Raw genomic sequence first — 25467 nt, 5'->3', positions numbered from 1 at the left:
GGATGCAAAGACCTGACCACGCTGGGCCTGCCCGGGGCTGGGGTCTGCGCCTGCCTCACCCTCCCCAGGGACCCCCCGAAGGCCAAGTGACCTTAGGTGCATGAACTAGCTTGGTGAAGTTGGACCTGCTCGTGCCCACGAGGGGGTGGTCAGGCCCTGCCTGGCACAGGGCGGGCGGGGTCAGGGGCTCCCAAAGCAGGCGGGGCTTCAGAGCCCCGGGGCTGGACGTGACCCTGGAGCCGGAACGCAGCTGCTTCCGAGGAGCCCTGAGCGGACAGCACGGGGACCACCACCCTGAGGGCCCCTCACCCCACCCGAGGGAGGCGGGGAGACGGCTACCCTCCCAGTTCATGAGGGCAGACATTCGCACTGAGCTCTGCATCCCCGCCTGTCCAGGACTGACAGAGGAGTGCTAGCGTCTCTGGTTACACTGACGGATTTGCCTGATTCTCTCCCAGGCTCTATCACATTTGAAGCTCTGTCACCACCTCCAGGGCTGTGGTTCCTCTCAACGTGGATTCCTTTGTTATTAGGAAGTGACCCTCTTGCTCCCGGGTAATATTATTATTAATCTGAAATTAAGCCAAGAGGAAATGGAGACCCTCCTGATGAGGGTGAAAGAGGAGAATGGAAAGGCCGGCTTAAAACTCAACATCCAAAAGGCTAAGATCATGGCATCCAGTCCCATCCTTTATGGCAAATATATGGAGAAACAATGTTAACAGTGACAGACTTTATTTTCTTGGAGTCCAAAATCACTGTGGACGGTGATTGCAGACGTGATGTCAAAGATGCTTGCTCCTTGGAAGAAAAGCTATGACAAAGCTAGACAGCGTATTAAAAAGCAGAGGCATCACTTTGCTGATAAAGGTCCATATAATTAAAGCTATGGTTTTTCCAGCAGTCACGTACAGATGTGAGTTGGATTGTAAAGAAGGCTGAGTGCCAAAGAATTGATGGTTTCAAGTTGTGATGCTGGAGAAGACTCCTAGGAGTCCCTTGGACTGCAAGGAGACCAAACCAGTCAATCCTGAAGGAAATCAGTCCTGAATATTCATTGGAAGGACTGATGCTGAAGCTGAAACTCCAATACTTTGCCCACCTGATGCGAAGAGCCAACTCATTAGAAAAGACTGATGCTGGGAAAGATTGAGGGCAGGAGGAGAAGGAGGACGAGATGGTTGGATGGCATCACCGACTCAGTGGACACGAGTTTGAGCAAGCTCCGGGAGACAGTGAAGGACAGAGGAGCCTGGCGTGCTGCAGACCATGGGGTCAGAGTCAGACATGACTTAGCAACTGAACAACAGCTTTGATATGAATAGAGTCAGCCCAGCATAATTTTTAATGGTTTGTTTATTTGATTAAATCAGGATCCCCCATCACAAGTACAGAACTTCCCTGGTAGCTCAGACGGTAAAGCGTCTGCCTACAATGCGGGAGACCCAGCTTCCATCCCTGGGTTGGAAAGAGCCCCTAGAGAAGAAAATGGCAACCCCCTCCAGTATCCTTGCCTGCGGAATCCCATGGACAGAGGAGCCTGGCGGGCTACGGTCCACGGGGTCGCACAGAGCCAGACACGACTGAGTGACTGACACTTTCTCCATCGCCTCCCAGCAGCCACTAGAGTTCTGTCTTGTCCAGAACGTCTGTGACGGAACGAATCCCGTGACCCTCTGGGTCCGGCCTCCTCTGCCCACGACGGTGGTCTGTCCTCCCTTTGGGTTGCACTCCATCCCCGGGACCCTCGGGCTCCACCTCCCACCGGCTTGTCCCCAGTCTTGTCGGTTATGAGTGAAGCAGCTGTAATCACCCAGTGTCGCGGTTTGTGTAAACATGTGTGTAAACATTTCTGTGAATGTCTTGGGTGAATGCCTGGGGGAGGGTCTCTGGGTCAAGTGGTCAGGGGTTTACTGCACTGCCTGCCATTGCCGCTTGGATTATCAGTGGCATTTCCCGAGTAACTGTAACTTGAGTCTCTGTCCTTGGAGTGATGTCTGTTTGGATGTTTTGCCCACTTGTTCACTGGGCTGTCTGTTCTCTGATTTTCCAGAGCTGTCTGTGTATTCTGGATCCAGTCCTTTGTAAGCTATGTGATTTCCAAATACTTTCTCCAGTATGTGGCTTGTCCCCTCATCCTCTTAACAGTATCATAAACAAAAAAGAAAGTTTAACTTCTGATTCTTTTCTGGATCACGCTTTTGGCACATTTCTAAGAATCCCATGCTTAACCCAAGGTCACAAAGACTTTTCTTCTGTGCTGCCTTCTAAAAGTTGTGTGGTTTCAGGCTTGACATGTAGTTTCCACTTTAGTTAATTTTTGCCAAAGCTGTGGCGTCTGGACAAAGATCCATTTCATTTCTGCCCGTGGACGTCCAGCGGTTCCAGCGTCACTTGCGGAAAAGACTGACCTTTCTCCACTGAACTGCCTCTGCCCCTTTGCGACTAGTCGAAATGATAGGATGAATTGTGCCTTTTATTAATCAAACCCTAGTGCAAAGTTTCCATTTGTGTAACTTTACCTGTCATCTCGAAAAGCACTTACCTTTCAAACGTATATGTCTTATTAATCAAAGGGTGGCCAGGCCGGGTGCAGTCCACCAGGACGGTTTCCTAGTAGAAAAGAGTGAAAAACAAAAAAAGCTGCATTAGTAGTGCTGGGCAGAGAGGGCAGAGCGCGGCCCCTGGGCCACTGATGTAAGCAGGTTCTGCCCGGACACAGCCCGCCCTGTCTGCAGACGGCCTGTGGCTCAGTTCTCCTCCGTAGCATGAGTCACTAAGACACGGACCACATTGTCCCAAGGATGCTGAAGTTCACTCTCTGGTCTTTAAGAGGGAAAGCCTTCCAGGCTCTGATAGAAGCAAGTCAAGTCTACAGACACACACATCGCTCCTCCTCTGCCCCGGACCGGGGTCAGCCAGCCCCGGCAGCTCTTTCAAGTGAGGCGGCGTCAGACTTCCCGGGGCTAAAGGAATCTTTCTCAGATATCGTTTTAATTCAGTTATGACCGGTGGATTGTTTTTCAAACACATCAGCTTTTGATCTGGCTAAACTATTTTCTTACACAACATCCTGTACGGAGAGAAGCAAAGGCAATTTGTTAGCAGGAAAGGAACCTGAGTTTCTCTCGAGCAAAGGAAGAACAAGCCACTGGAGCCGGTTTGGATTCTCAAACAAAACCCGAGTCGTGAGAACACAGCATAGAAGGGGAGGAGTGAAAACCCCAGGGCTGCAGGGATGCGAGACCCGCGGGCACCTGACATTTCCGTAACAGCAGAGGCTCCAGGGGGCATGCCCAAAGCCTTACCGACGTCGCCTTACCAGCATCACCAACTGACATCAGCGTGCGTGGCGGCTGACTCAGTCGTGTCCGACTCTTTGCGACCCCACGGACCACAGCCCGCCAGGCCCCTCCGCCCATGGGATTCTCCAGGCAAGAATAGTGGAGTGGGCTGCCATTCCCTTCTCAGGGGATCTTCCTGACTCAAAGATCAAACCTGCATCTTCTGCTTGGCAAGCGGATTCTTTACCCACTGAGCCACCAGGGAAGCCCAATATTAGTGTGTATGTATATTTATTTTAGTAATGCTGGTATCACCTACATATAATATGTGTTTATGCAAAATAAATACATATCCAAAAAGTGGCCTATTTAGGTTTTGCAGGCACAAACTGCTTGCCTGTCACCCCGGCCCCTGGACTGGAGCCTGCCCAGCAGCCTGGGCCCCGCGCCCCGCCCTGTGGCGTTCCTGTTGCCAGATGGTGGGGCTGCTCCTTTAGCACCAGCCAGAATGAAACCCCGGTGCCCCAGGAGGGACGGGGCAGACATACCCCCTGTCTGAAGACTGGCTGAAGTCTACAGATGCCTAGGGTTTAACCACACAGAAAAACGAGTGAGAACTGCTAAGGTGTACAGTCTCACCCCAAAGCTCCAGCTCACCATCTGAGGGCCATACAAAGCCATAAAGACAAGCCTGACCCCGGGAGATGCCCACGACCCCTTAGGAAGCCACCCCAGGGCGTGATCGCTGGATTTTAAACAGCATCTGAGAGGACGCCAAGGGCAGAGCTTCATCTTCACAGACACTGCGTCCGTGTTCTCTCCTGCCTGTCCAACGTCGCCCCCTCACGACACCGCACACCCCTCCTTCTCGCAAACAAGCGTCCAGAGTAACCCCTCCTTTCCATATCCTCATGCCCTTGAGCCCTAGACATCCTCTCGGGTACAAACACCAGGGTTCATCTACAGAACTCACTTCATCGTCCCTGCCTCGTGGAATTACGAGGCTCCGGAGGAACAGCACGCTCAGAGTCAGTGATCAATAACGGCCATTTCCCTTACACTCAGCTGCTGTATCATCTGTTTCACTTGCATCCAATTCCCTAGGAAGCTTTCAAAGCGTATAGGGTGTAAAATTCTAGGTCATCAACTCGGTCATCTAGTCTTAGAGCTAAGAGCAAATTTTAATTGAGCTCCCACATTTTACAGAAAGAAATCTGAGGCCAAGAGGGGTCAAGTCAGGCACATTCAGGAGGAACCCGCCTCTGGTTCCCTCGCCGCTTCCCCCCTACCCTGGCCGCAGTTGGGCTGTGTGGGCGGTTTCTAAGCCTTGGACACTTTTCTCTCCAAGGTCAGGGGTCCTCAGTCATGCCCTGGCCCCCCTGCAGCAGGGCGAGTTAGCCCACACTTTCTGGGACGTCACAGCAGATATCGGGGGTCTCCACTGTGCAGCACGCGGCCTCGTGTTTGGGGGTGCTGCTCCTTCTCCTGAGACGGGCCACGAGTCTGCAGACCTGGAGTGACAACCTCTCCCAGGAGGGGACATGGGGTACCTTGACCCCAAGAAGACGGCCTCTGTCACCTCGCCCGTGCCGGGCACCCCACACTGACGGTTCCTGCCCGATGTGGCTGAGTCTCAGCAAAACCATGAGGGTAAAATACACCTGCAGCTAGCCGACGACTTCCTGGCTGGTTGGTTCAAACCAGGCGACAGATCCAGAGGAGCTCGGAAACTGTTAAAATAAAAACCAGGCGACAGATCCAGAGGAGCTCGGAAACTATTAAAATAAATAGGCAGGCGCGGATGTGGGATCACCTCAAATCTCCACATTCAAAAACAGAGCAACCAGATAGCAAAACCAAAGACCCACAATGTTCACTATAAAAGTGAGAGACGGGCTTCCCCCCGACCTGCAGGCCCTGAGGGGGTGGGTGGGGTCGGCTGGACGCGAGCCGGCAGCGACAGGGTCCTCCCTGAGTCTGGGCGGTGCGGGACCGAAGCAGCTCCCGGTGGGCGGAGACGGACTGCTCAGGTCCCAGGAGGCCAGCAGCGCATGAAAACCCACCGACACGCTTCCCTCCACAGGCTCACGACCTCAGCAGGAGCTTCACCGGTGGCCTCCTCAGGACGCCAGGAGCCGCCTCTCGGCTTGAGAGCCGGTCGGTTACAGGGAGGAGCGGAGCGTCATCCGCCGTCCCTGGCGGATGGGGACAGCGGCCCGGTCAGAGGCTCCAGGGAGAGCCCACAGCCCCGACCACCGCCCTCCGCATCCTCGCGCTGCCGCCCCCAGCCCCCCGCCCCAGGGCCCCCGCCTCCTGGGATCGAGCTGCCCGGCCGAGTCTGGGGTCCCGAGGTCCACTCAGACGCGCAGAACACAGCGGTGCGCTGGGCGGCAGAGGACGCACAGTCGCGTGGACGGAGGGAGACGCCCAGGTCCTGGGCCGAGACTGCTGGACAGACAAGCGGTCGGGGAGAGGGGAGACGACGGAGGAGAATCAAAGGCTCGGGGACTCGCCTGAAGGCGGGCGAGACTCAGCCTTGGGGTTGGGGGAGGTGCCCCGGGCAGAGAGCACAGGGACCCAGAACCCGGCGGGTCGACAGGCGGGTTTGGAGGAGCTGGACCAGCACGTGGCTGGGGAGCCGCCCCGCCGGAGCCAGCTCCCAGCAAGGCTGACCTCCGCTCCAGCTGCACTTCCTTCCTTTCGTCCCCCTTGCCTGGAACAACCCGTGATCAGTCTGTCATATCTGTAATATGTTACTTTTTTTTTTTATCTTTCTTATTTGCTCCGAGACACGTGAGATCCTCCCAGACCAGGGATGAAACCCGTGTCTCCCGTATTGGCAAGCAGGTTCTTTACCACTGAGCCTCTAGGGACGCCCTTGCAGTGTTACTCCTTAATTGACTTTTTAAGAGACATTATCCTGTATGCAAAGGGCTTATGAAACCACTTTCATTCCCACGGTGAACCTGGGTTAAATCAATTATTGGCAAAAAACCATCTCAGTCTCTGAATACAATCTGCCCAGAAACAAATCAAGCTAGAAACGTGCTTTCACCTTTTTATTCCCTCACGATAAGTATGTTTGGAGAACTGCCCAAGCTGGAAGCTGAATGGAGCCTCTAGCGAACAGAAGGGACGTGCGCCTGCCTGGGCCAGCAGTCTGGCAACACAGACAGACTTCACAACAGAACTGCCTGAAATACCACAAAGAACCTCGGACAAAGACGGACTTCACCATGGAACTGCCTGAAATACCACAAAGAACCTTGAAGAGAAACACAGATGCGATGAGACTGCAAGGGAGAGCGTCCTCGCTGGGCCGGACGGCAGGAAGGGCCCCCTGAGGCCGTGATGCTCACACTGTGTGCTGAGGATGGGTAGGTGATGAGCCGGGGGTGGGGGGCGGGCATCAGGATGGAAGGGCGTGTGCCAGGCCCTGAGGCAGCGTGGGGTGGGGTTAACAGCCATCGGAGGGTCAATGAGAAGCCACTCTGGAGCATTTGTGCTTGAGACGCAAATGGGCCATCTCACACTCCCGGCCAAGCCAGCATCTCTTCCTCTGCATCTGATTATCAAACAAACAAACCAAACCAAAGACGCAATGGGCAGCCCTGGTGACCCAGAGCTGGCATAGAAGCTGACTCCGTCTGAGACGGGCTTTATTCATAGGCTGAATCCAGAACCCTTCCAGCTTTATTTGTAGGCTGAATCCAGAACCCTGCAATGTGGAATCGGATCACAAATCGAAATCAAGCTCTAAAGGACTTCCCTGGTGGTCCAGCGGTGAAGAGTCCACCTTCCAATTCAGGGGAGACGGGCTCGATCCCTGGTCCAGGAACCAAGATCCCACTTGCTGCAGGGCGACTAAACCCACGAGCCACAACAAAAACCCAGTGCAGCCAGAAAAAAGAAACGCAGAGCTGCGTTACGCGCCCAGGACAAACGCGAACTCTCGTTAGACTCCTGAAAATAAAAGCACAATGCGGGAGCCCAGAGTTCCAGGGTCGCAGGGCAGACCACTCGCGTCTTCAGCACATTCAGTGACAGGAAGTCCTTTAACAGACGGGTCAAGTGAAGTTGAAAAATGACTTGGATTCTGCTGCTTTCCTAAAGCACAATCTGAAATGCCCCAATGGAAAGAAATTTTATCTCATCTTGATGGATAAAACATTTTCCTAAACCCTCGAAGTTCCGAGTATGAAGACTCAGTGGAATCTGCCAGGACAGGTGGGGACCACAAGGAGGATGAAGATGTAAACAAGCCACAGAGGGGAGCCCCGTCACTGGGGGCGGGGCTGGGGGCGGATGTCCCCCCACGGGAAGCTCCCCACATGGACCAGATGCACTCAGAGCTGGGGAGACGCAGGAAAGGCAGTAACTTAACCACTTAGAAAGGGAGGTGGGGGCAGTGGTGTGGTCCCGAGGACTCCCTTTGACTCACACTCCTAATAACGAGGATGAGCTGGTCTGCTGCTCAACCCCATGACACTCGTCCTAAAGGCAGCCTACAAGGCACTGAACAATAGAAGGAAAAGTACTGAAAAGCATGGAATTTTTAAAATGCTTATTTTATATGGAATTTTATAATCAGCTACAACAATTTTCATGGTTTCTTTATTTTAAAAAATTAAGGTATCACTCCATTAACTGAAACTACTTTAAAAAGTTTAAAGCTGGGACTTCCTATCAGTCCAGGGGTTAAGACTCTGTGCTTCCACTGCAGGGAGCAGAGTTCCATCCCTGGTCAGGGAACTAAGATTCCGAATGCCTGACTGTGAGGCCAAAAAAAAAAAAGAGATTATTTTTAAAATAATAAAATAAAAGGAAAGCAAAAAGGGTTGCTCAAGTTTACAATATGTTATCACAATAAAACTGATTCAGACAACGGGCCGGGCGGACAAGCGCCGAGATTGAGAGCAATCGATGCAACCCAGGGTCACCCTCCAAGAGGTCGTTGTTCCAAAGGGCCTGGACTTTCATGTTCAATGAAAATGATCAATAAAGGAGCTAAAACTGGAGCAGTTCATTTTGTGATGGTCATAATACAGCTAGAACATTTTTTAAAACTTTTATTTACAGGACTTTCAGACACACACAAAGTTGGATGAGGCAGGATAAAGGACCCTCATCCAGCATCTTTGGGTTTCCGTGTGGCTCAGACGGTAAAGAACCTGCCTGCAATGCAGGACACCCGGGTTCAATCCCTGGGTCGGGAAGATCCCCGAGAGAAGGGAAAGGCTACCCACTCCTGTACTCTCGCCTGGAAAATTCCATGGACAGGCTACAGCCCATGGGGTCGCAAGAGTCAGATGTGACTGACGCTTTTCACTTTCTGGGTTTATTCACTAGAATCTCCCATAAAGAACTTTCCCTCATCAGTGATGCATTTGCCCTGAAATGTGTTTCATCAGGAAGGGCCACACGAGGTTTCCTTCTTTCTTTATCATGTCTTAGAATAAACGACCGACACGCAGCATTCTCACAAGCTGATCAACGAGATCTAAAAATAATAACAGCTATGAACTGAAGGTTTTCATGGGAATATGTTATTTTGATCTGTGTCCTTCACTTCCTAAGTTCCATCATTCCGTCTGACACCCATGGGCGCTCTGTTAAATAGGCTCTGAGTCCTCTGACAGGAAGTCCAGACCCTTCCCTTTCCCTGCCCCGGGCTCGTCGGGACCCGTGACCCACGACTGCTCAAGGAACCCCACTGCCCTGCACCCACTGCTGCTTCTTGGCCTTTTCGACAGATAAACGTGAGCAGAGAAAGTGAAGTGAGAGTCGGTCACTCATGTCCGACTCTTTGCGACCCCATGGCCTACCCTGTCCATCGAATTCTCCAGGCCAGGACACTGGAGTGGGTAGCCCTTCTCCAGGGGATCTTCCCAACCCAGGGATTGAACCCAGGTCTCCCACATTGCAGGCGAATTCTTTACCAGCTGAGCCACCAGGGAAGCTCAAACATAAGGAAAATGGGGCTTTAAAGGGGAAACACATGCATGCGTTCATAACAGAGGTATCTGTTTCAAAAGTACACTAAGTTCATGCTTAACTCTATTTGCTTTATACGTGCATTTCTTTCCTTGTGCTGCAAATATTAGGACTCAGCGTGTACGGGTTGACGTGGGGGCTGGAGAATTAATGAAAGGGGGGTGGCTTCCCTCCCTTAGAGCTGCAGGCGAGCAGCCTTATGGGCTTGCATGGGAAAGGCACCCAACGCCTCACAAATCCCACATCTGATAGAATCAAGAAACAGAAACAGTAACTAAGAAAGCATAAAAAAGGAGGAGATTGCTTCGTATTCACTCAGCCTCTGACCCACTCAGTGTGGGATATGTGAACCGTCAAACGGAACGCTCCCAGATACAAAGTGTAAGGAGAATTCACTCACGTCATCGACTGCGTGGACCACGCCTCCGGACAGGGAGCTGAGGGATAAAACAACATTGAAGACACATTATGATGGAGCTCCTTCTGCGCGTCCCCGTCTCTCAGACTTCGGGCTCATTTCCAGCTCCCTCTCTTCTGGTCCCTGGCATCTTGCATCTTGGTCTCCATTTTTCTATCCTTTCCTCACCTCCACCCCCCCCCCCACCTTATCTTGGCACATTTTCCTCGCATACCTACGCCCTCTTTGGTACTTCTGCATTCTCTAGCTGTGTTGTGTGACAGATACGTCTACGTGTAAATACCTCCCACACACACAGCCTGAGGTTAGGAGCTTGGGGGTGACTGAGACAGAAAGAAAGGCCTGCCAAGGTCTCTGCCCTCGGGAGTGGCAGTATTGGAATACGAATCCAGAGAGAGGTGACACGTGTCAGAGCTAAAAGTAAGTAACCGTAAATGAAAGAAGAAGAGGAGACATGGTTTATGACGCCTCTCGGGAAGCTTTGCCAGGCTGGGCATCCCCAGGCAGTGCCGTCTGACAGTTTTCTGCGATGATGAACTGTCCAGCAGGGCGCCTGAGACGCGGCCGGAGCAGCTGAGCAGCTACGCGTCCAGATCACTTAACTTTAATTCATTTAGTCACAGGACCACGTGTGGCAGGAAGTGACCCTGTCAGGGCGCACAGAGGCAGATTAATAATGTGACGCGGCCACCTGCAAACACCACCCCAGGAGCACCACGGAGACACCACGTCTCAGGACCACTGGCTGCTGGACCGCACTGCAGAGCTAGGCCGCCCCACTGCCAAGACTAGTTTCACACCACAGGACTGACTGGGGCTTTCTAAAGGCCCTCCAAAGCCAAGCACTACATTGTAGCACGTGCAGAGAGGAGAGAGTGGACGGGCCTTCACAGAAGAACCAAGTGTGGGCAGGGCACGGGGCGGGCCCTGAGGTGAGCGCAGTCACCGGGGCGGGCGGGAGCGGTCACCGCGAGCCCCCGGGTGGGCCTGGCCCGACCCGGCGGAGCAGGGGCCACTGCGGGCTGAGCGGGACGCGGGCCAGGTGAGGCCCAGAGCCGGGAGCTGCTCCGACGGGCCGCCCAGTGGAGACGACCACCGGGCATTTACTTCATCGGAGAGAGAAGGAAAAGTCAGGATTATGATTTTCAAGGAGATGAATTTCAGGTAATTTTGTGTCATTCATCACCAGGGACACTTTCTCTCAGTCAGGAGTGCTGAGTCAGCAGTAACCACCCCCTGACCTCTGAGGGGCCTCTGGGGGGAACCAGAGGGCAAGGACCAGCAGGAGCTGGCCTGCACCACCGACGGCCGCCTGGGCAGCGGGCTCCTGCGACCCCTCTCTTTCTTGCTCAGGTATTTTGGCCACGCTCAGGCACATTCCAGAGCGACTGCCACTCACTCATCTTGGCAAATCAGCTCCACCCAGAAGAGGGCCTCATCCAGAGACCAGAACATAGGAGGGGGGGTGCCACTTCTGTGCTTCGTCCCTAAACACACACATGTGCGCACACAACACATATGTCACACATGTGCGCACAACACACACCACACACGTGTGCACACAACACATGTGTGCACACAACACACACGTGTGCACACAACACACACAACACACACATGTGCACACAACATGCACCGACCACACACATGTGCATATAATACATATACACACCACACGTGTGCACACAATACACATACACACAACACACATGTGCACACACCACACACACCACACACACCACACACATGTGCACACAATACACATACACAGACCACCACATATCACACACGTGTGTGCACAATACGCATACACACCAAACGTGTGTACACAATACACATGCACACAATATATATACCACACATACACATACACACATGCATAAACATATACACATGCACATGCACACACCACACGTGTGTGCACAATACACATACACACTGAAAGGGTAACAGGCAGGAAGGCTAGGGGCCTCCAAACGGAGGAAGCAGGCTGCAAGTGTCACAGTTTTTCTCTCTCTCTTAAGCGGCAGAAGGAAACAAACTAGTGTTATATTTTTTCCCCTTCTCTATACAAATTTAAAAAGAGGTTTCTCTTAAAATTTTGTGTTGCCATAATGACACCTGGTTCCACCTGAACTTAACTTTTCTCAAACCTTGAGGTAACCAATGCATCTTTCTTATGGAAATGTTTGTCTCAAGCTCTGTTAATGTACTATGTATTTACTCTAGACTCTGTCTTCAAGTCAGTCCCACCTAAAGGGTCAGAATGGACTTGACAAACCAGTGTGTTACACTCATACATTGTTCTCCTAATCTATGCTAATAAAACTAAATATTTGTACGGAAACCTGCCTTTTTTTCAAGATTCATGTCAATTGTTTTATGGCCTGGGATGACTTACCTTGTGCCAATGTTAGCTCAAAGCATGTTGTGGGTGAGGGGCCTGGTGCCACTCTGAGTTCTGAGACATTTCCTTTCTCCAATTAGCAGCCTGCTAGTAGCTGTATAACATCCGGCTAAAGACGAGCAGGTGGCACTCTTTCTGCCCCCTTCTGATGTCTATGTCAGAAGCCTTCTCTATCTCTTCTATACTCCGATAAAACTTCATCACACAAAAGCTCTGCGTGATCAAGCCTCGTCTCTGGCCCCAGATTGAATTCTTCTCCTCCAGAAGTCAAGAATCCTGGCGTCTTTCGTGGTTCAGCAATAACCTTTCAACACCACACACACATGTGTACATAATACACATACCACACACACACACATGCATGCACGCACACACATAAATATACATGTGCACACACATATACACATGCACATACAGATGTGTGCACACTCACACGTGCACATGCACACACACAGTGCAGAAGCAGATTACCTGTTCTGTGAGACCGGCTCCTGAGCCTCGTCATCGAAGGGCAGCAGAGGGCGGATTCGACAGTGGACTCTGATGTTGCCCTTCAGCTCCTGAAGCAGGAGGTGGTTTACCATGAGCCTGGGAGCATGCAGAACCCAGGGACCATTTCCTAGAAGAGCATCTGCTGAGGACTTTCCCCGAGACATGAGCGCTGGACTTCCCACCAAGCCTCGACATGGGAGAAAACCCCCACGGAACAGGGAGCGTCTGTGTCATCTCAAATTTTTAAAAAATTCACTCTTACATTTGCTCACGTGGCAAATGATTACCACTGGGTTGTGTGCATCAAGTCACTAACGTGTAACAGCACCCTGGGCTAATCTCTCAGGGATTTGAGAAGACTTCTGAAATGTGGCTCGTTACCCAGACCCTCCCAGGGGTAGGTGTGAAGAGACAATGCAGAAATAGAGACGAAGAATAAGCCCCTGAACCTCTGCCTAGCACAGCGCGGAAGCCACACCTTCCCGCACACCGGGGGCCCACAGAGCTGATGCACTCGCTATCTTAGGAATTCACGGCAAGATCGTGTTGAGTTTAGCCCCACGGACATGGCCACGCTTCTGCCGGGCTGTGCCTGGATCCCTCCAACGGGGAGGTCCTGTCTCCTGGGTGAGCTCTGAGTCACTGCTATGTGGTTCTGCTGGAGTCTTTGACCCGCGGCCCTTTGATAACTCAGGGGTCACACTGAAGGGGCCCTTCCTCTCCCACATACCAGCTTGTCGGAAGCCCTGCTCCTGCGTCCCCCGGAAACCTCCCTGCCTGCTCACCCTGCCAGCCCTCACTGCTCCAGGGCACGTCCACCGTCCTCCTGACACGGCTGAGATCAACCCAGCCCGTCTGTGTCCTTCCTGAAGTGTCGTGTTGGGGACGAGAAGCACGTCTCTAGGCGGAGCGAGCCCCCTCCTTCTCTACACTCAGAGGCTCTTCTGTCTACACTGCCGGGCAAACCACTAGCTTCCTTGGCAGCCATGGACATGAACAGCCAGCTCCCACCAGGACTCCACGGACACCCCATGCCTTGGTGCCCCGGGGACTCTGGAGCCGTCCGCTCCTCCCCAGCCCCTCAGCCTTTGGAGACAGTCCCGGAGTGCAGGAAAAATAGCTGCAGACTTGCCAGACGCCCACAAACACCCCAGGGCGGAAATCTGGGTGCGGGGGAGAAGCCGCGGCTTCTCAGGGAGCTGTGCGGACCCGTGGGACACAAGAGGCTTGGGGAGAGGTGGCCGCTGGATGAGGCGGGGGACGCTGGGAGGCGGCGGCTGAAGGGTGACCACCAGTGACCCAGGGCTTCTCACACCTGTTAGTGACAGGCGTAACCTCCCAGGACAGCTGGGCAGCCAGGGGCAGGTCAGAGGGGCCTGGAGGCCAAGGGGCAGCAACCCCAGGGGACTTGTCACCTGAGCTTGTACTGCAGGTCGGCCAGAGAGTCCCCTAGTAACAACAGTAACGGCGGCTTGGGGGAGGGGGTGCGGGGAGACATGGGCCCTAATGTGCTGGTCTGCCTGGAATCGGACCTCAGCCCAGCGAGGCGGCGCTGTCAGTACAGGGGACCACACCCAGTCCCCGCTCCAAGTGCCCGGTATTCTGGGGACAGGCCAGGTGCAGCCTGCTGAAATATTTTGCTGTTCAACCTGTCTGCGATCAATTCCTTCCAAACTCGTATCTTCAAACGTCATCAACCTGCCTGCTTATTTCTATCAAGTCACATGTAATTAGGGCCCAAAGAGTCCGGGTCTGGGCGGAGGCCAGAGCATGCCCCCAGGGCCGCGTCCGGCTGTCACCTCTGCACAGACCCTGGCTGGGTGGACAAGAGCTGGCGAGGAGGCAGGGCCCGCCCCCTGTGCCTGCGAGCGCCTCAGAGGCGGCTCAGGCTTTACCGGGCTCCAGTCCTGCTTGGGGGTCTCCACCTCTGCAAACCGCACCCCCACCCACGCCCGCTGCCCCGCCCGAAGGTCCCCCAGGTGCAGGGCGGTCACCTCCCGGCCCCACGCCGCCCCCCCTGGCCTGGGGGGCCCAGCCCAGCCCAGCCCCCACAGAGTGGCCAGAGGACCCGGGAGGTGGCGGCCCGAGGGGACAGGGACCCCGCCACGCTGCCCCGTGGTCGGGGTCAGGCGGACGGTCACCCACCGCCAGGGCCTCCTGTAGCCGCCGCCGCTCCCGCTGCTCCCGCCGCCAGCGCTCAGTCACGTCCCGCAGGGACCGCTCCAGACGCCGCGCCTCCGCCGGCCAGGCCGCTGCAGGCAAGGTCACCCCATCGGAGTGGCTTCGGAGGGGAGGGCCCGGCCCCTTCCACAGCCCTGCGCCCAGCGTGCTGCAGGCTGGGCCCTCGGCAGCCAGGGCACCCAAAAGACAGCCTGTGCCAGCCTCGGGAAAGGCCCTGGGTCTCAGGACAGTGGCCGTGGACACTCGTCTCCATCCTGGCGGCCCGCTCCGTGGTGTGGACAGGGGTGGGGGGCACAGGGTGGGTTCCTGGGGCGCCATGGTGGGGGCCCTTACACAGAGGGCCCTGTTCAGCCAGAGGTTAAGGTCAAGAGGTCAAGCGGTCACCCAGAGAACAGGGACTCAGCCCTGCCCACAAGCTCGCAGGCCCCCAGCACTGAGGGGGCTGGACGCCCCGGCCCCAGGCGGGCTGCTCGCTGCCTGCGGGGCCCCCGCCTCCACGTGGACCAGCATGTCTTCGGTCGGGGTCCGTCTTACCCAGCAGAGCCTCGTGGTGGAGCTGGGCCGTCTGGATCGCCCGCACTATCTCAGAAAGACAGTCCCGATGCTCCTCCCGGTAACTCTGGAGGAGCCCCCGAGAAGAGGACTGAAGCGCCTCCATCTCTCGTTTCAGCTTCTGCAAAACAAGGACCCGCACAACTAAGGTGATGGGCATGACTGCTGCTCGTCACAGCGCACTCACAGGACTTCCCCAGGGTGAGGACACAGCCCACCCCGACGCGACCACACGCAGGTCGATCACGACCCAAATCTGTTCAAGCCGACGCCCTCAACCCCAGACCCAGGCAGGCTCGCCAGCCGTGAGATTCAGTGACAGACACGCCCGGCTCACTCCCAGACACTCTGAGCCCAGACCTGGGGTCTGCACTTCGCAAAGCAGCCCGCGTGACTTTACACACTTACACAGTTGAAGCACTTAAGAAAATCAGGCCTTTCGCCAGCTTCCGTAGGAAGCGCAGCCCGCGGCCCAGTGGAGAGCTCGCCTAGGACATTTTTCCGCCTGCTGTTTACTTCCTGCGATGCGGGGCTCCCCTCCCGGGAACAAAGCTCTAATCTACTCCCCAGGCGGGAGAACAATGCCCGCCTGGGTTATAAATGTGCGCAGCGGAATTCCAGGCACACAAACACTGGATTCCAGAGCCCCGGGAACAATGCAGCAGCCCGACTAGACAGTGTCCTCCACAGAAGGTGCGGTCTTTCTTCCTGAAGTGACTTGAAGGTGTGTTGGCTTGAAAACCAGTCCATGGAATGAAACAACCGAGGTGCTACTCTTTAATACCAAACACTTAACTCATGAAACCCTAACTGAACTGAGATACATGTTCTTTGTTCCTTTTGTTAAGTCTTTTCTGGCTATCAAGTGGAGACCGTTTCAGTTTGTTTAGGAAACATTTTCATAAACCATCAAAACTAAATTGGATTAAATTATTTTTACTTTATGGAATGCACATAAAGTTATATACTTCATTGAAGGATGGATTAATTTTACCCAGTTGGAAGAGAATGAAGAATTAATTCCTTACAAACCCACTCTAAATAAACTAATGCAGTTCATGCTGGGGTGGGGGGCGGGTGGAAAAAAAACCACCCTAAGGGCAAATTAATCCTATTTACAGATGGTGTTTCTATTGTTGTAATGATGATCTTTTTTCCTTCTAATCTTTACCCGGTCACACTGTTTGTAACAAAAGGTGAACAACGCTCCAAAGGCGTCCACCTTGGAGAATTGCCAGTGGACTGTGTCTATGCTTCCCAGCTCCTGTCAGGAGACACGGTGGTTTTAAAGGAGGTGCTCTCTTGGATAATCTGCTGTACTAACGCCATTTAATCAGATGTGTACAAGCCAGTTTTCTAACATTTGACGCAAAGCGTAAGTGAGAGCAACTGTGATGTGTGAAATTCCGCAAGCAGGTAAACGCAGCACTTCACCTCGTGGCCAAAACCCGTCTCTCTCCTATCTCTGCACGAGGTCTCAATCCTGCTCCGAGGCTTTGCCTTCTATTCATTTCCGGAAAGCAGAAGGCCCACAGTGAGCTGTCTCCACTACTGATGATAAAAACGGTAATCACTGCGTAGTTTAATAAACAAGACCAAGCCAGTCGCCAGTAATGGAAAATCTACATATAACACGCTGAGGGGCTTCGCTTCCTAAAACTAAGGCGTCTTGTAGTTCCACGAGAGCAGATCATCAAGCTTCCCCGGTGGCTCAGTGGTGGAGCAGCCACCTGCCCGTGCAGGAGACAAGGGTTTGATGCCTGCTCGGGAGGATCCCACATGCCGCAGGGCAGCAAGGTCCGTGAGCCGCGACTGCTGAGCCCGGGCTGCAGAGCCTGGGAACTGCGACTGCCGAGCCCAGGAGCCGCGGCTACTGAGGCTGGTGCGCCCTGGAGCCTGCCTCCACAGCAAGAGAAGCCGCTGCAATGCGGAGCCCAGGCACTGCGTCTCGCGTCCGCTGCCACGCGGATCCCGGCTCGAGCTGCCGCTGGGGAGACCCAGGGGCTCCCACAGTCTCTAGCAGGGGAGGGGCCCGCCTGTCACAGCTGGAGAAGAGGCCAGACAGCAACGAAGACCCAGCACAGACGAATATAGACAAAGTTATTTAAAAAAGAGCAGATCCACCGTGATAAATCACAAGGGAAAACAATATTTAGAAACCCGAACGTCCATATGTACGTGAATCACTTCTCGGTACAGCGGAGACTAACATGACATTGTCAGTCAACTAAACTCTCATAACATGAATGCTGAGCACGTCTGTTTTGACAGGCACGACTCACACAATTCCCCAGAAAACAACCACTCTCTCGACTGAACATGAACGCCCCTCCCGCGAGTGAAGACAGACCCTGGGAGTCCTCACCTGGGCGGCGCGGCGGAGCCGGGTCAGGGCCGAGCTTGAGTATCCTCGCCGGGGCGTCTCTGCCCTGTGGTCCCTTCCAGTCACTTCCCGGGACTGTGGCCCAGAAAAGAGGAAAAGACAACTTGGAGCATCAGGACAGACACAGGGGCCTTTTCTCTGAGGGAGATACTTCTGGATTGTCCACAGGGCGCCCATCTGCCCACAAGGAGCCGCTGCCCAAGCTGAGGGCAAGGTCAGGGGCCACAGGGCATCAGCTCAGTCACTCAGTCGTGTCTGACTCTTTGCAACCCCACGGACCACAGCACGCCAGGCCTCCCTGTCCATCACCACCTCCCGGAGTCCACCCAAACTCATGTCCATCGAGTTGGTGATGCCATCCAACCATCTCATCCTCTGTCGCCCCCTTCTCCTCCCACCTTCAATCTTTCCCAGCATCAGGGTCTTTCCCAATGAGTCAACTCTTTGTATCAAAGTATTGGTGTTTCAGCTTCAGCATCAGTCCTTCCAATGAACATCCAGGATTGATTTCCTTTAGGATGGACTGGTTGGATCTCCTTGCAGTCCAAGGGACTCTCAAGGGTTCTCCAACACCACAGTTCAAAAGCATCAATTCTTCGGTGCTCAGCTTTCTTTATAGTACAAGTCTCACATCCATGCATGACCACTGGAAAAACCATAGCTTTAACTATACAGACCTTTGTAGGCAAAGTAATATCTCTGCTTTTTAATACGCTGTTGAGGTTTGTCATTGCTTTTCTTCAAGGAGCAAGTGTCTTTTAATTTCATGGCTGCAGTCACTTTGCAGCTGCAAACAGTGATTTTGGAGTCCAAGAAAACAAAGTCTGTCACTGTTTCCCCTGTTCCCCCGTTGATTTGTCATGAAGTGATGGGACTGCACGGCACCAGCCACCAAAGCAAGCTTCAGGGACCAGGCTGGGCGAGCAGGGCCCAGGGGCAGGGCGGGTGCGGCGGGAGCAGCGCTTGGAAAGGCCTGAGGTGAGGGGGTCAGCCCGCGGCTGGGGGGACAGCGGGGGAGGGGCCCACAGGGCGACTTGCAGCCGAGGTGCAGGTTCCAAAAGCTCACGCCGGCGCCTGCGGGGAGGACGGGGGGAGGGGGCAAGGCGCTCCGACTGCGGCCGGCGGGCCCTCGTGGTCTGGGCGGCAGAGCATCACCTTGGGAACAGCGATGGGTCAAAGGCTCAGGATGGGACGGAAACACGGACCCGGCCTGAGCCGCTGGCGGGGAGGTGCGGTGAGGTCCTGGGCACAGACAGCTTTGGTTTTCCTTCGATCCGTTTGACTCCCATGGGGTTTAACTAGGTGTTTGCGCTCTCACACCACGTCCTCACGAGCCAGCGAACGCTGCAGTTTCTCCCCAGAACAGCAAGCACACGTCCCCATGTAGTGAGAACATGTGGTTAAACCACCCATGACCCCACTTTTCCACGCGCCCGGGATGGATACACACAGCTCAGAAGCCACACAAGAGGTGGGTGCGTGCTCACTTCATTAGCGGGAACTGCTGCTCATCTTCTGGGGGGCGGGCAGAGGGCAGAGGCGATGGCCGGGGGTCCAGTGGGACATCCCGGTGCGGACACAGGCCCGTCCTGTCCGGAGAGCGTGTGCTGGGGGCCTGCAGCTGGCTGGTGGGACACTGGCCCCCGGGCGGGGGCCCAGGGGACACGGGAGGTAATGCCAGCAGCAGGAGAGGCCCCAACAGAGGCCCCGAGGCGTGTGCTTGGAACAGGGCACATGTAGCCGGGAGGCGGGCAGGATCGAGCAAAGACGGGACCAGACGCTGAGCCCTCGTCAGAGGCCCACCACCCAGGGGACGGGGATCAGCAGCTGAGCAGCTGGGCTCGCAGGAAGGGCAGCCCTGCCTGGAGCGCCAGGGGACGCAGCCGACACGGGTGACAGACTCTGGAGGGCAGGAAGCCCCCGCTGAAGCAGGAGGCCAGCGCCCTGCCGGCACGAGGGGCCGTGTGGCAGCGGCCGGAGGAGCAGAGGCTGGGGAAGTGGGGAGGCGGCTTCGGATCTTTCTCAGGGAGGGCGAACCCCAGGGAGACGGAAAGAGGCAGGAGTCAGGCGGGGTGAAGATCAACACGAACACACAGGCCCACCCAGGCAAAGGACACGGGGCTCATGGGCGACTGTGAGCCTGAACCCAGGAGGGTCAGTCCCGGGAGGCCCGCGGGAACCGGAGACTCGATCCGGCCATTGGGACGACAGCCGGGCCTGCGCGGCAGGGGGTGAAACGAGAGCACCATTTCGGGGCAGAGTCCTTGAGCGCTGGACACACCGGTGTGGACACACACAGTCTGCTCCCACCGAGGCCGAGGGGCTGGGCCAATGGTGTCGGGGTGCTGTGAGGGTACGCGGGATGGTGGCCACGGAGACTGAGATTTCTCTGTCAATTTTCAGAAAAGAATATAGGGACTTACACATGCTTGAAATTTTACAAGCTCTATCTGACATTCTATATCTAATGATCTTACATGTAAAACAAGCAAAAAAAATGTCTCAAAGAGAAACTGGAAAAATGGTTGGTATTCTGAAGCTCCCCCACTGGGAGAACATCTGATCCAAATAGAAGAATTGATGCTTTTGAACTGTGGTGTTGGAGAAGACTCTTGAGAGTCACTTGGACTGCAAGGAGATTAAACCAGTCAATCCTAAAGGAGATCAGTCCTGAATATTCATTGGAAGGACTGATGCTGAAGTTGAAGCTCCAATACTTTGTCTACCTGATGCAAAGAACTGACTCATTGGAAAGGACCCTGATGCTGGGCAAGACTGAAGGCGGGAGGAGAAGGGGACGACAGAGGATGAGATGGTTGGATGGCATCACCAACTCGATGGACATGAGTTTGAGCAAGCTCCGGGAGTTGGTGATGGACAGGGAGGCCTGGTGTGCCGCGGTCCGTGGGGTCACAGAGGGTCGGACACGACTGAGCAGCCGAAGAACAATGTGCGGTGACACTGCAGACCTTCATGAAAACCCCAGACATGAGCTCAAGCTTATTCTCCGGGGTGAGCAGCCCCGGCCACAAGGGATTCCAGGTAGAGTGACCTGCCGGGGGCGGCCCAAGCCCAGGACGCTGAGGCTGGGGAAATGCCGCAGATGGGGTTCAGGGTGTCATGTTCCAGCAGTTCAGGCCGGCTGGTGGCCAAGACAAGCCACACCACAGGTGTGCTCAGAAGCACCAGAAGACCACAGACTTGAAGGTGCGCTAATAAATTAACAAGCACTTTGTTTAAAGCTAGTGTGACTCACCCTAAATTACCAGGCAGTTTCAGCGTGACTACATTTTTTCAGTGAAACGACAGGGTTATCTGCGGGGAGCCAAGTCTGAAGCTTGCTTCCCCTGGGGATGCTCAGGAGAGCCTCCAGGGAGCAGGAGTTATTTAATGCGGGTGTGCCGGTTTTCTGTTGCCGCCGTAACAACGCATCACAAGCTGGGGGGCTACGACCGCGCCACTGTTTTCTCTCCCGTCCTGAGGCCAGACTTCCAACCCAGGCGAGGGCAGAGCTGCCCGCCCTCCGGCTCAGGGAGCCCTCCCCCCTCCGTCTGGTCCTGATGTGGCTGGGTCCCCGTCCTCGAGTCAGTGTCTTAAACATCTCCCTTCTTTGTCTTCCGTCACTGCTGCCTCCGTCCTACACAGACTCATGGGAAGGCACCGAGGCTCCCCAGATAACCCAGGGTCGGCCCCACATCAAATTCAATCCTGTCTGCAGAGATCTTATCCCTGGTCAAGGTCACGTCCACAGCGTCTGGAATCGGGAGGGAACTGACATCTCCGGGGGCCACTTTGCAGCTGACCAAAGGTGGCCACGGCAAGTCATGTAGGAATAAGACAAAGCAGGATCCCCCAGCATTCCCCATTTGTGTTCCCTCTTTGTCAAAGTGAAGGACAAATCTGCAAGAGAAGCTGGGCAGAGCTGCTTTGAGCCCTGCCTCCTTTTTTTCTGGCTTTGGTGAGGGAGGCAGATGATGTGGGTAGAATCATACAAAGGTTCATCTTTGGGGCCAAAGGGAGAGGTCCACAGCTGACTGCAGTGGTGGGATTGTAGCCGTGAGCTTACTGAACACCAGACCGTACGTTTCACCTGAGTGAATGTCTGGTACCTGAGTGATTCCTCAATAAAGCTGGCTTTAAAAGCACAGGCACCTTGCTAACTTACTACTCCCTAAATACTCATGAGCACAGAGATAATAAGAAATCAGACCTACAGATGGTTCAGCATAAGAAGGTATTTTAAAGGGTCCTTGCTGGGTGAAGAAGAGCATCTCAACACTTTCTTCTGCAGAGCCTGAAACAAATCCGGATGTAATTCAGCTCAACCCCGAGACACGTAAAAGTATTACCTCCGCCAGTTTCAGGTGAAGAAGAGCATTCTCCGTTTCCAGCTCAACTATTCTCTCCTCTTTGGCCTGCAACCAAGGATCCAGAAAGCAAAATGACCAGCATCAGTGAAATTCACCAGCAGCCGCCGCCACCCCCAGAATGATGGCTTATGCACAAGGGTGCAAGCTCCCGGCTGGCAAGGAAGGGGGCAGGCGGCAGTGGGCTGGAGGGACACCTGGGGCCCCGATGGACCCCCAGACCCTTTTCTGTGACCCTGGGCCCCAGGTGCGAGCCCCAGACCAGCAGCTAGGGGCTTGCTAGAAACCCAGAATCTGGGACCCTCCCATCCCAAATGGACCCAAGTCTGCATTTCAGTAAGTTCTCCAGGTCACGGTGGGCACATTCAATTTGGGAAGGCAGGGCTCCACAGACCCTGCTCATCAAAACCCACTGCTTCTGTCCTTTAATTCACTTATTCAAAATACACTTGTTAGAAACCTACTGTGTAGCCAGGGACCTTCCAGGGGCTGTGGAGTCAGCACCCTCGTGGGGTAACTCACGCGCCCATGGATGGAGCCGGTGAGAGGAGACAGCAGCAGCTCCGCTAGAGCTGAAACAGGCAATGGGAGCTCGGATAGGCCACTCCCTGGGGGGGCGGGGGGCGGAGGGGGGAGCCCGTGCACAGGCCCCGCGGCAGGAGTGACTTAGCAAGCGGAGGCGCAGAGAGAAGGCCGGCCAGCCTGAGGCACAGCGGCGAGGGTTCCCCGAGCCCGCGAGGGAGGCGTGAGCAGGCAGGAGGGAGCTGCAGAGTTCTGGGCGGAGGAGTCTCAGTATCAGCCATGCACGGATGCTGAGCGGGCCAGCTCCTGGGGGCCTGAGGGAGAGGACAGCGCCAGTCCCCGGGAAGGCGGGCTCAGGCGGGGCCCTCCCGCTGGGGAGCCCTCCTTCCCCCAGGCTTTGACGAGCGGCTCACAAGGAACCCGATGAGTTCAGGACACGCTCTTTGTGACTGCTGAGAAAACCCAAAACCTGGAGCCATCTAGATTTCTGTTATCACATGCAGTCAGTTTTACCTCGTAAAATATAACGCCTCAAATATTTCCCTGAGAGTTCGCTTAATCCTAAGATCCCACCAGCTCTTACTTCGACAGGTGCCGTGGTCAACGCCCGCCCCCAACCACAGCCGTCCTGAGCGACAGCTCACACACCACTCGCCCAGCTGAGTGGACGATTCAGAGGCTCTAAGTACATTTACAGTTGTGCGACCATCGCCAAAACTAACTTTAGAATACGTTCATCACCCCCAAGAGACCCACAGCATCACCCCTGACTCCCCACACTCAGCGCCGGGAAACCACTAACTCACTTCCAGCTCCTGCATTCCGGCCAGTTCCGGACACTGTAAGTAGATGGAATCACAGGACAAGGGGGCCTCTGTGACAGCCTCCTCCCCTCAGCACCACGGTTTTAAGGCATAACCGCATCGCGGCATGTTTCAGCTTCTCATTTCTTTACTGCCTGATATGATTCCATTGTTCGGAGGGGCCACACCTGTCCACTCATCAGCTGAGGGCCTGCAGGGTGGCCTCCCCTCTTGGGCTGTGAGGAACGGGGCTGCTCTGAGAGTCCCTCCCTTTGCAGAGGACACTCTCCTCACGCTTGAGCGTGCCCTAGGATTGGCACGGCGCGCAGGACCCGTCTGCAGCCAATGGAGGAAATGCCAGGCTGCATCGATTTCACACCCCCACCACAGCCTGTGCGAACTCCGGCTCCTCCGGCCCCCCAGCTCCCCTCGTCTTTCCGATGACAACCCTCCAGGGAGTGCGCAGCGGCACCTCGCTGGGGTCTGGTCTGGACGTGCCTGGTGGCTGGTGGCCCCGACCATTGTTTCAGAGGGCAAGCCTTACCCACCCTCTGGGGGTAAATTTCCTCCAAAGCATCTGGTTACCTTTGCTGATACCACTCGTTGCTATGGAGTAGAAACATCACTGGCTTCAGTGTATTGACCATGTATCCCACCACCTTGCTGAGCTCATCTTGTTCAGTTGCAAAGTCACGTCTGACTCTTTGTGACCCCATGGACAGCAGCACGTCAGGCTTCCCTGTCCTTCACTATCTCCCAGAGCTTGCTTAAACTCATAAACATCGAGTCAGTGATGCCATCCTACCATCTCATCCTCTGTCGTCCCCTTCTCCTCCCGCCTTCAATCTTTCCCAGCATCAGGGTCTTTTCCAATGAGCCAGCTCTTCGCATCAGGTGGCCAAAGTATTGGCGTTTCAGCTTCAGCATCAGTCCTTCCAATGAATATTCAGGTATGATTTCCTCAGGATGGACTGGTTGGCTCTCCTTGCAGTCCAAGGGACTCTTAAGAGTTTTCTCCAGCACGACAATTTGAAAGCATCAATTCTTTGGCTCTTAGTTTTCTTTATGGTCCAACTCTCACATCCCTAAATGACTACTGGAAAAACCATAGCTGACCTCACTTCTTAGAGCTAATAGTTTTTAGGTGGTTTGGTGGGGGGTGAATTCCTCAGGGTTTTCTGTGTATGATCGTGTCATGTACAGGTAGTCTCCTTTCCTGATACACATGCCGTCCCCCCCCCCCCACATTATCTTATCTAATCCTCATGACTAACACTGCCAGGATGATATTGGACACAAGCGGGGACAATGAGCACCTGCCTCTTGTTCATCATTAAGGACAAGGCCTGGCGTTCGCTGTGGGTTTGCACAGGTGCCCTTTATCAGGTTGATGGATTCCTCTCTGTTCCTAGATGGCCGAGTGCTTTTTCACAAAGGGGAGTTGAATATTGTCGAATGCTTTTTTCTGGGTCGGTTGAAATAAGGATGGAGGTTTAGGCCTTTATTCTAGTGATGTGGTTTATTACATTACCTGATTCTTTTTGCTAGACCAACTTCGCATTTTGGGGATAAATCCAATCGCAATTTAGTGATGATGTATGACCCTTTATATATAGTGCTGGATTCAGCTTGCCAATCCTTGTTAAAATTTTTTGAATCTACATTCATAAGAGATCCTGCTCTGTAGATTCCTTGAGGTACTTTTGTGTGGCTTTGGTGTCAGAGTGATTTTGTCCTCACGGAGCGGGAAGTGTCCCTTCCTCTTTTATTTTTTGGAAGTTTGTGAAAGACTGGAGTGAGTTCCTCTGTAAATGTGTGGTAAAATTTGCCAGTGAAGCCACCTGGGCCTGGGTTTTACTCTGTGAGGGTTTTTTTCATTTATTAATTTCTTTACTTCTTCCAGCTCTGTTGACATTTTCTAGTTCTTGAATCAGCTTTGGTAGTTTTGTCTTTAAAGCATTTGATCATTTCATCCCAGGTATCTAATCAGTCCGCAGTGTTGCTCACAGTATTCTCGAATAATCCTTTTTATCTCTGCAAGGTTGGCAGTCAAGCCCTCTTTTA

The 25467-nt window shown here is 54.3% G+C and overlaps 1 protein-coding gene across 2 annotated transcripts in view; it reads right to left on the bottom strand.

The window, feature by feature from the left end:
• Positions 1-25467, bottom strand: part of KIF25 (kinesin family member 25) — a 43662-nt gene that overhangs the window by 14878 nt on the left and 3317 nt on the right. For both annotated transcript variants that reach the window (XM_043888440.1, XM_043888442.1), the window contains exons 2-8: positions 22061-22126; positions 17694-17786; positions 15311-15449; positions 14741-14847; positions 12575-12663; positions 9679-9715; positions 2546-2613 (exon numbers count right to left, since the gene is read on the bottom strand). In XM_043888440.1, the coding sequence (XP_043744375.1) occupies positions 2546-2613; positions 9679-9715; positions 12575-12663; positions 14741-14847; positions 15311-15449; positions 17694-17786; positions 22061-22126 (599 nt within the window). The remainder of the gene's footprint in view (positions 1-2545; positions 2614-9678; positions 9716-12574; positions 12664-14740; positions 14848-15310; positions 15450-17693; positions 17787-22060; positions 22127-25467) is intronic.

The sequence above is a fragment of the Cervus elaphus genome, chromosome 26 (assembly GCF_910594005.1).
Source record: "Cervus elaphus chromosome 26, mCerEla1.1, whole genome shotgun sequence".
NCBI classification, from domain to species: Eukaryota; Metazoa; Chordata; class Mammalia; order Artiodactyla; family Cervidae; genus Cervus; species Cervus elaphus.
The sequence above is the reverse complement of the archived record's forward strand: the minus strand, read 5'-3'. Positions and strand labels throughout refer to the sequence as shown.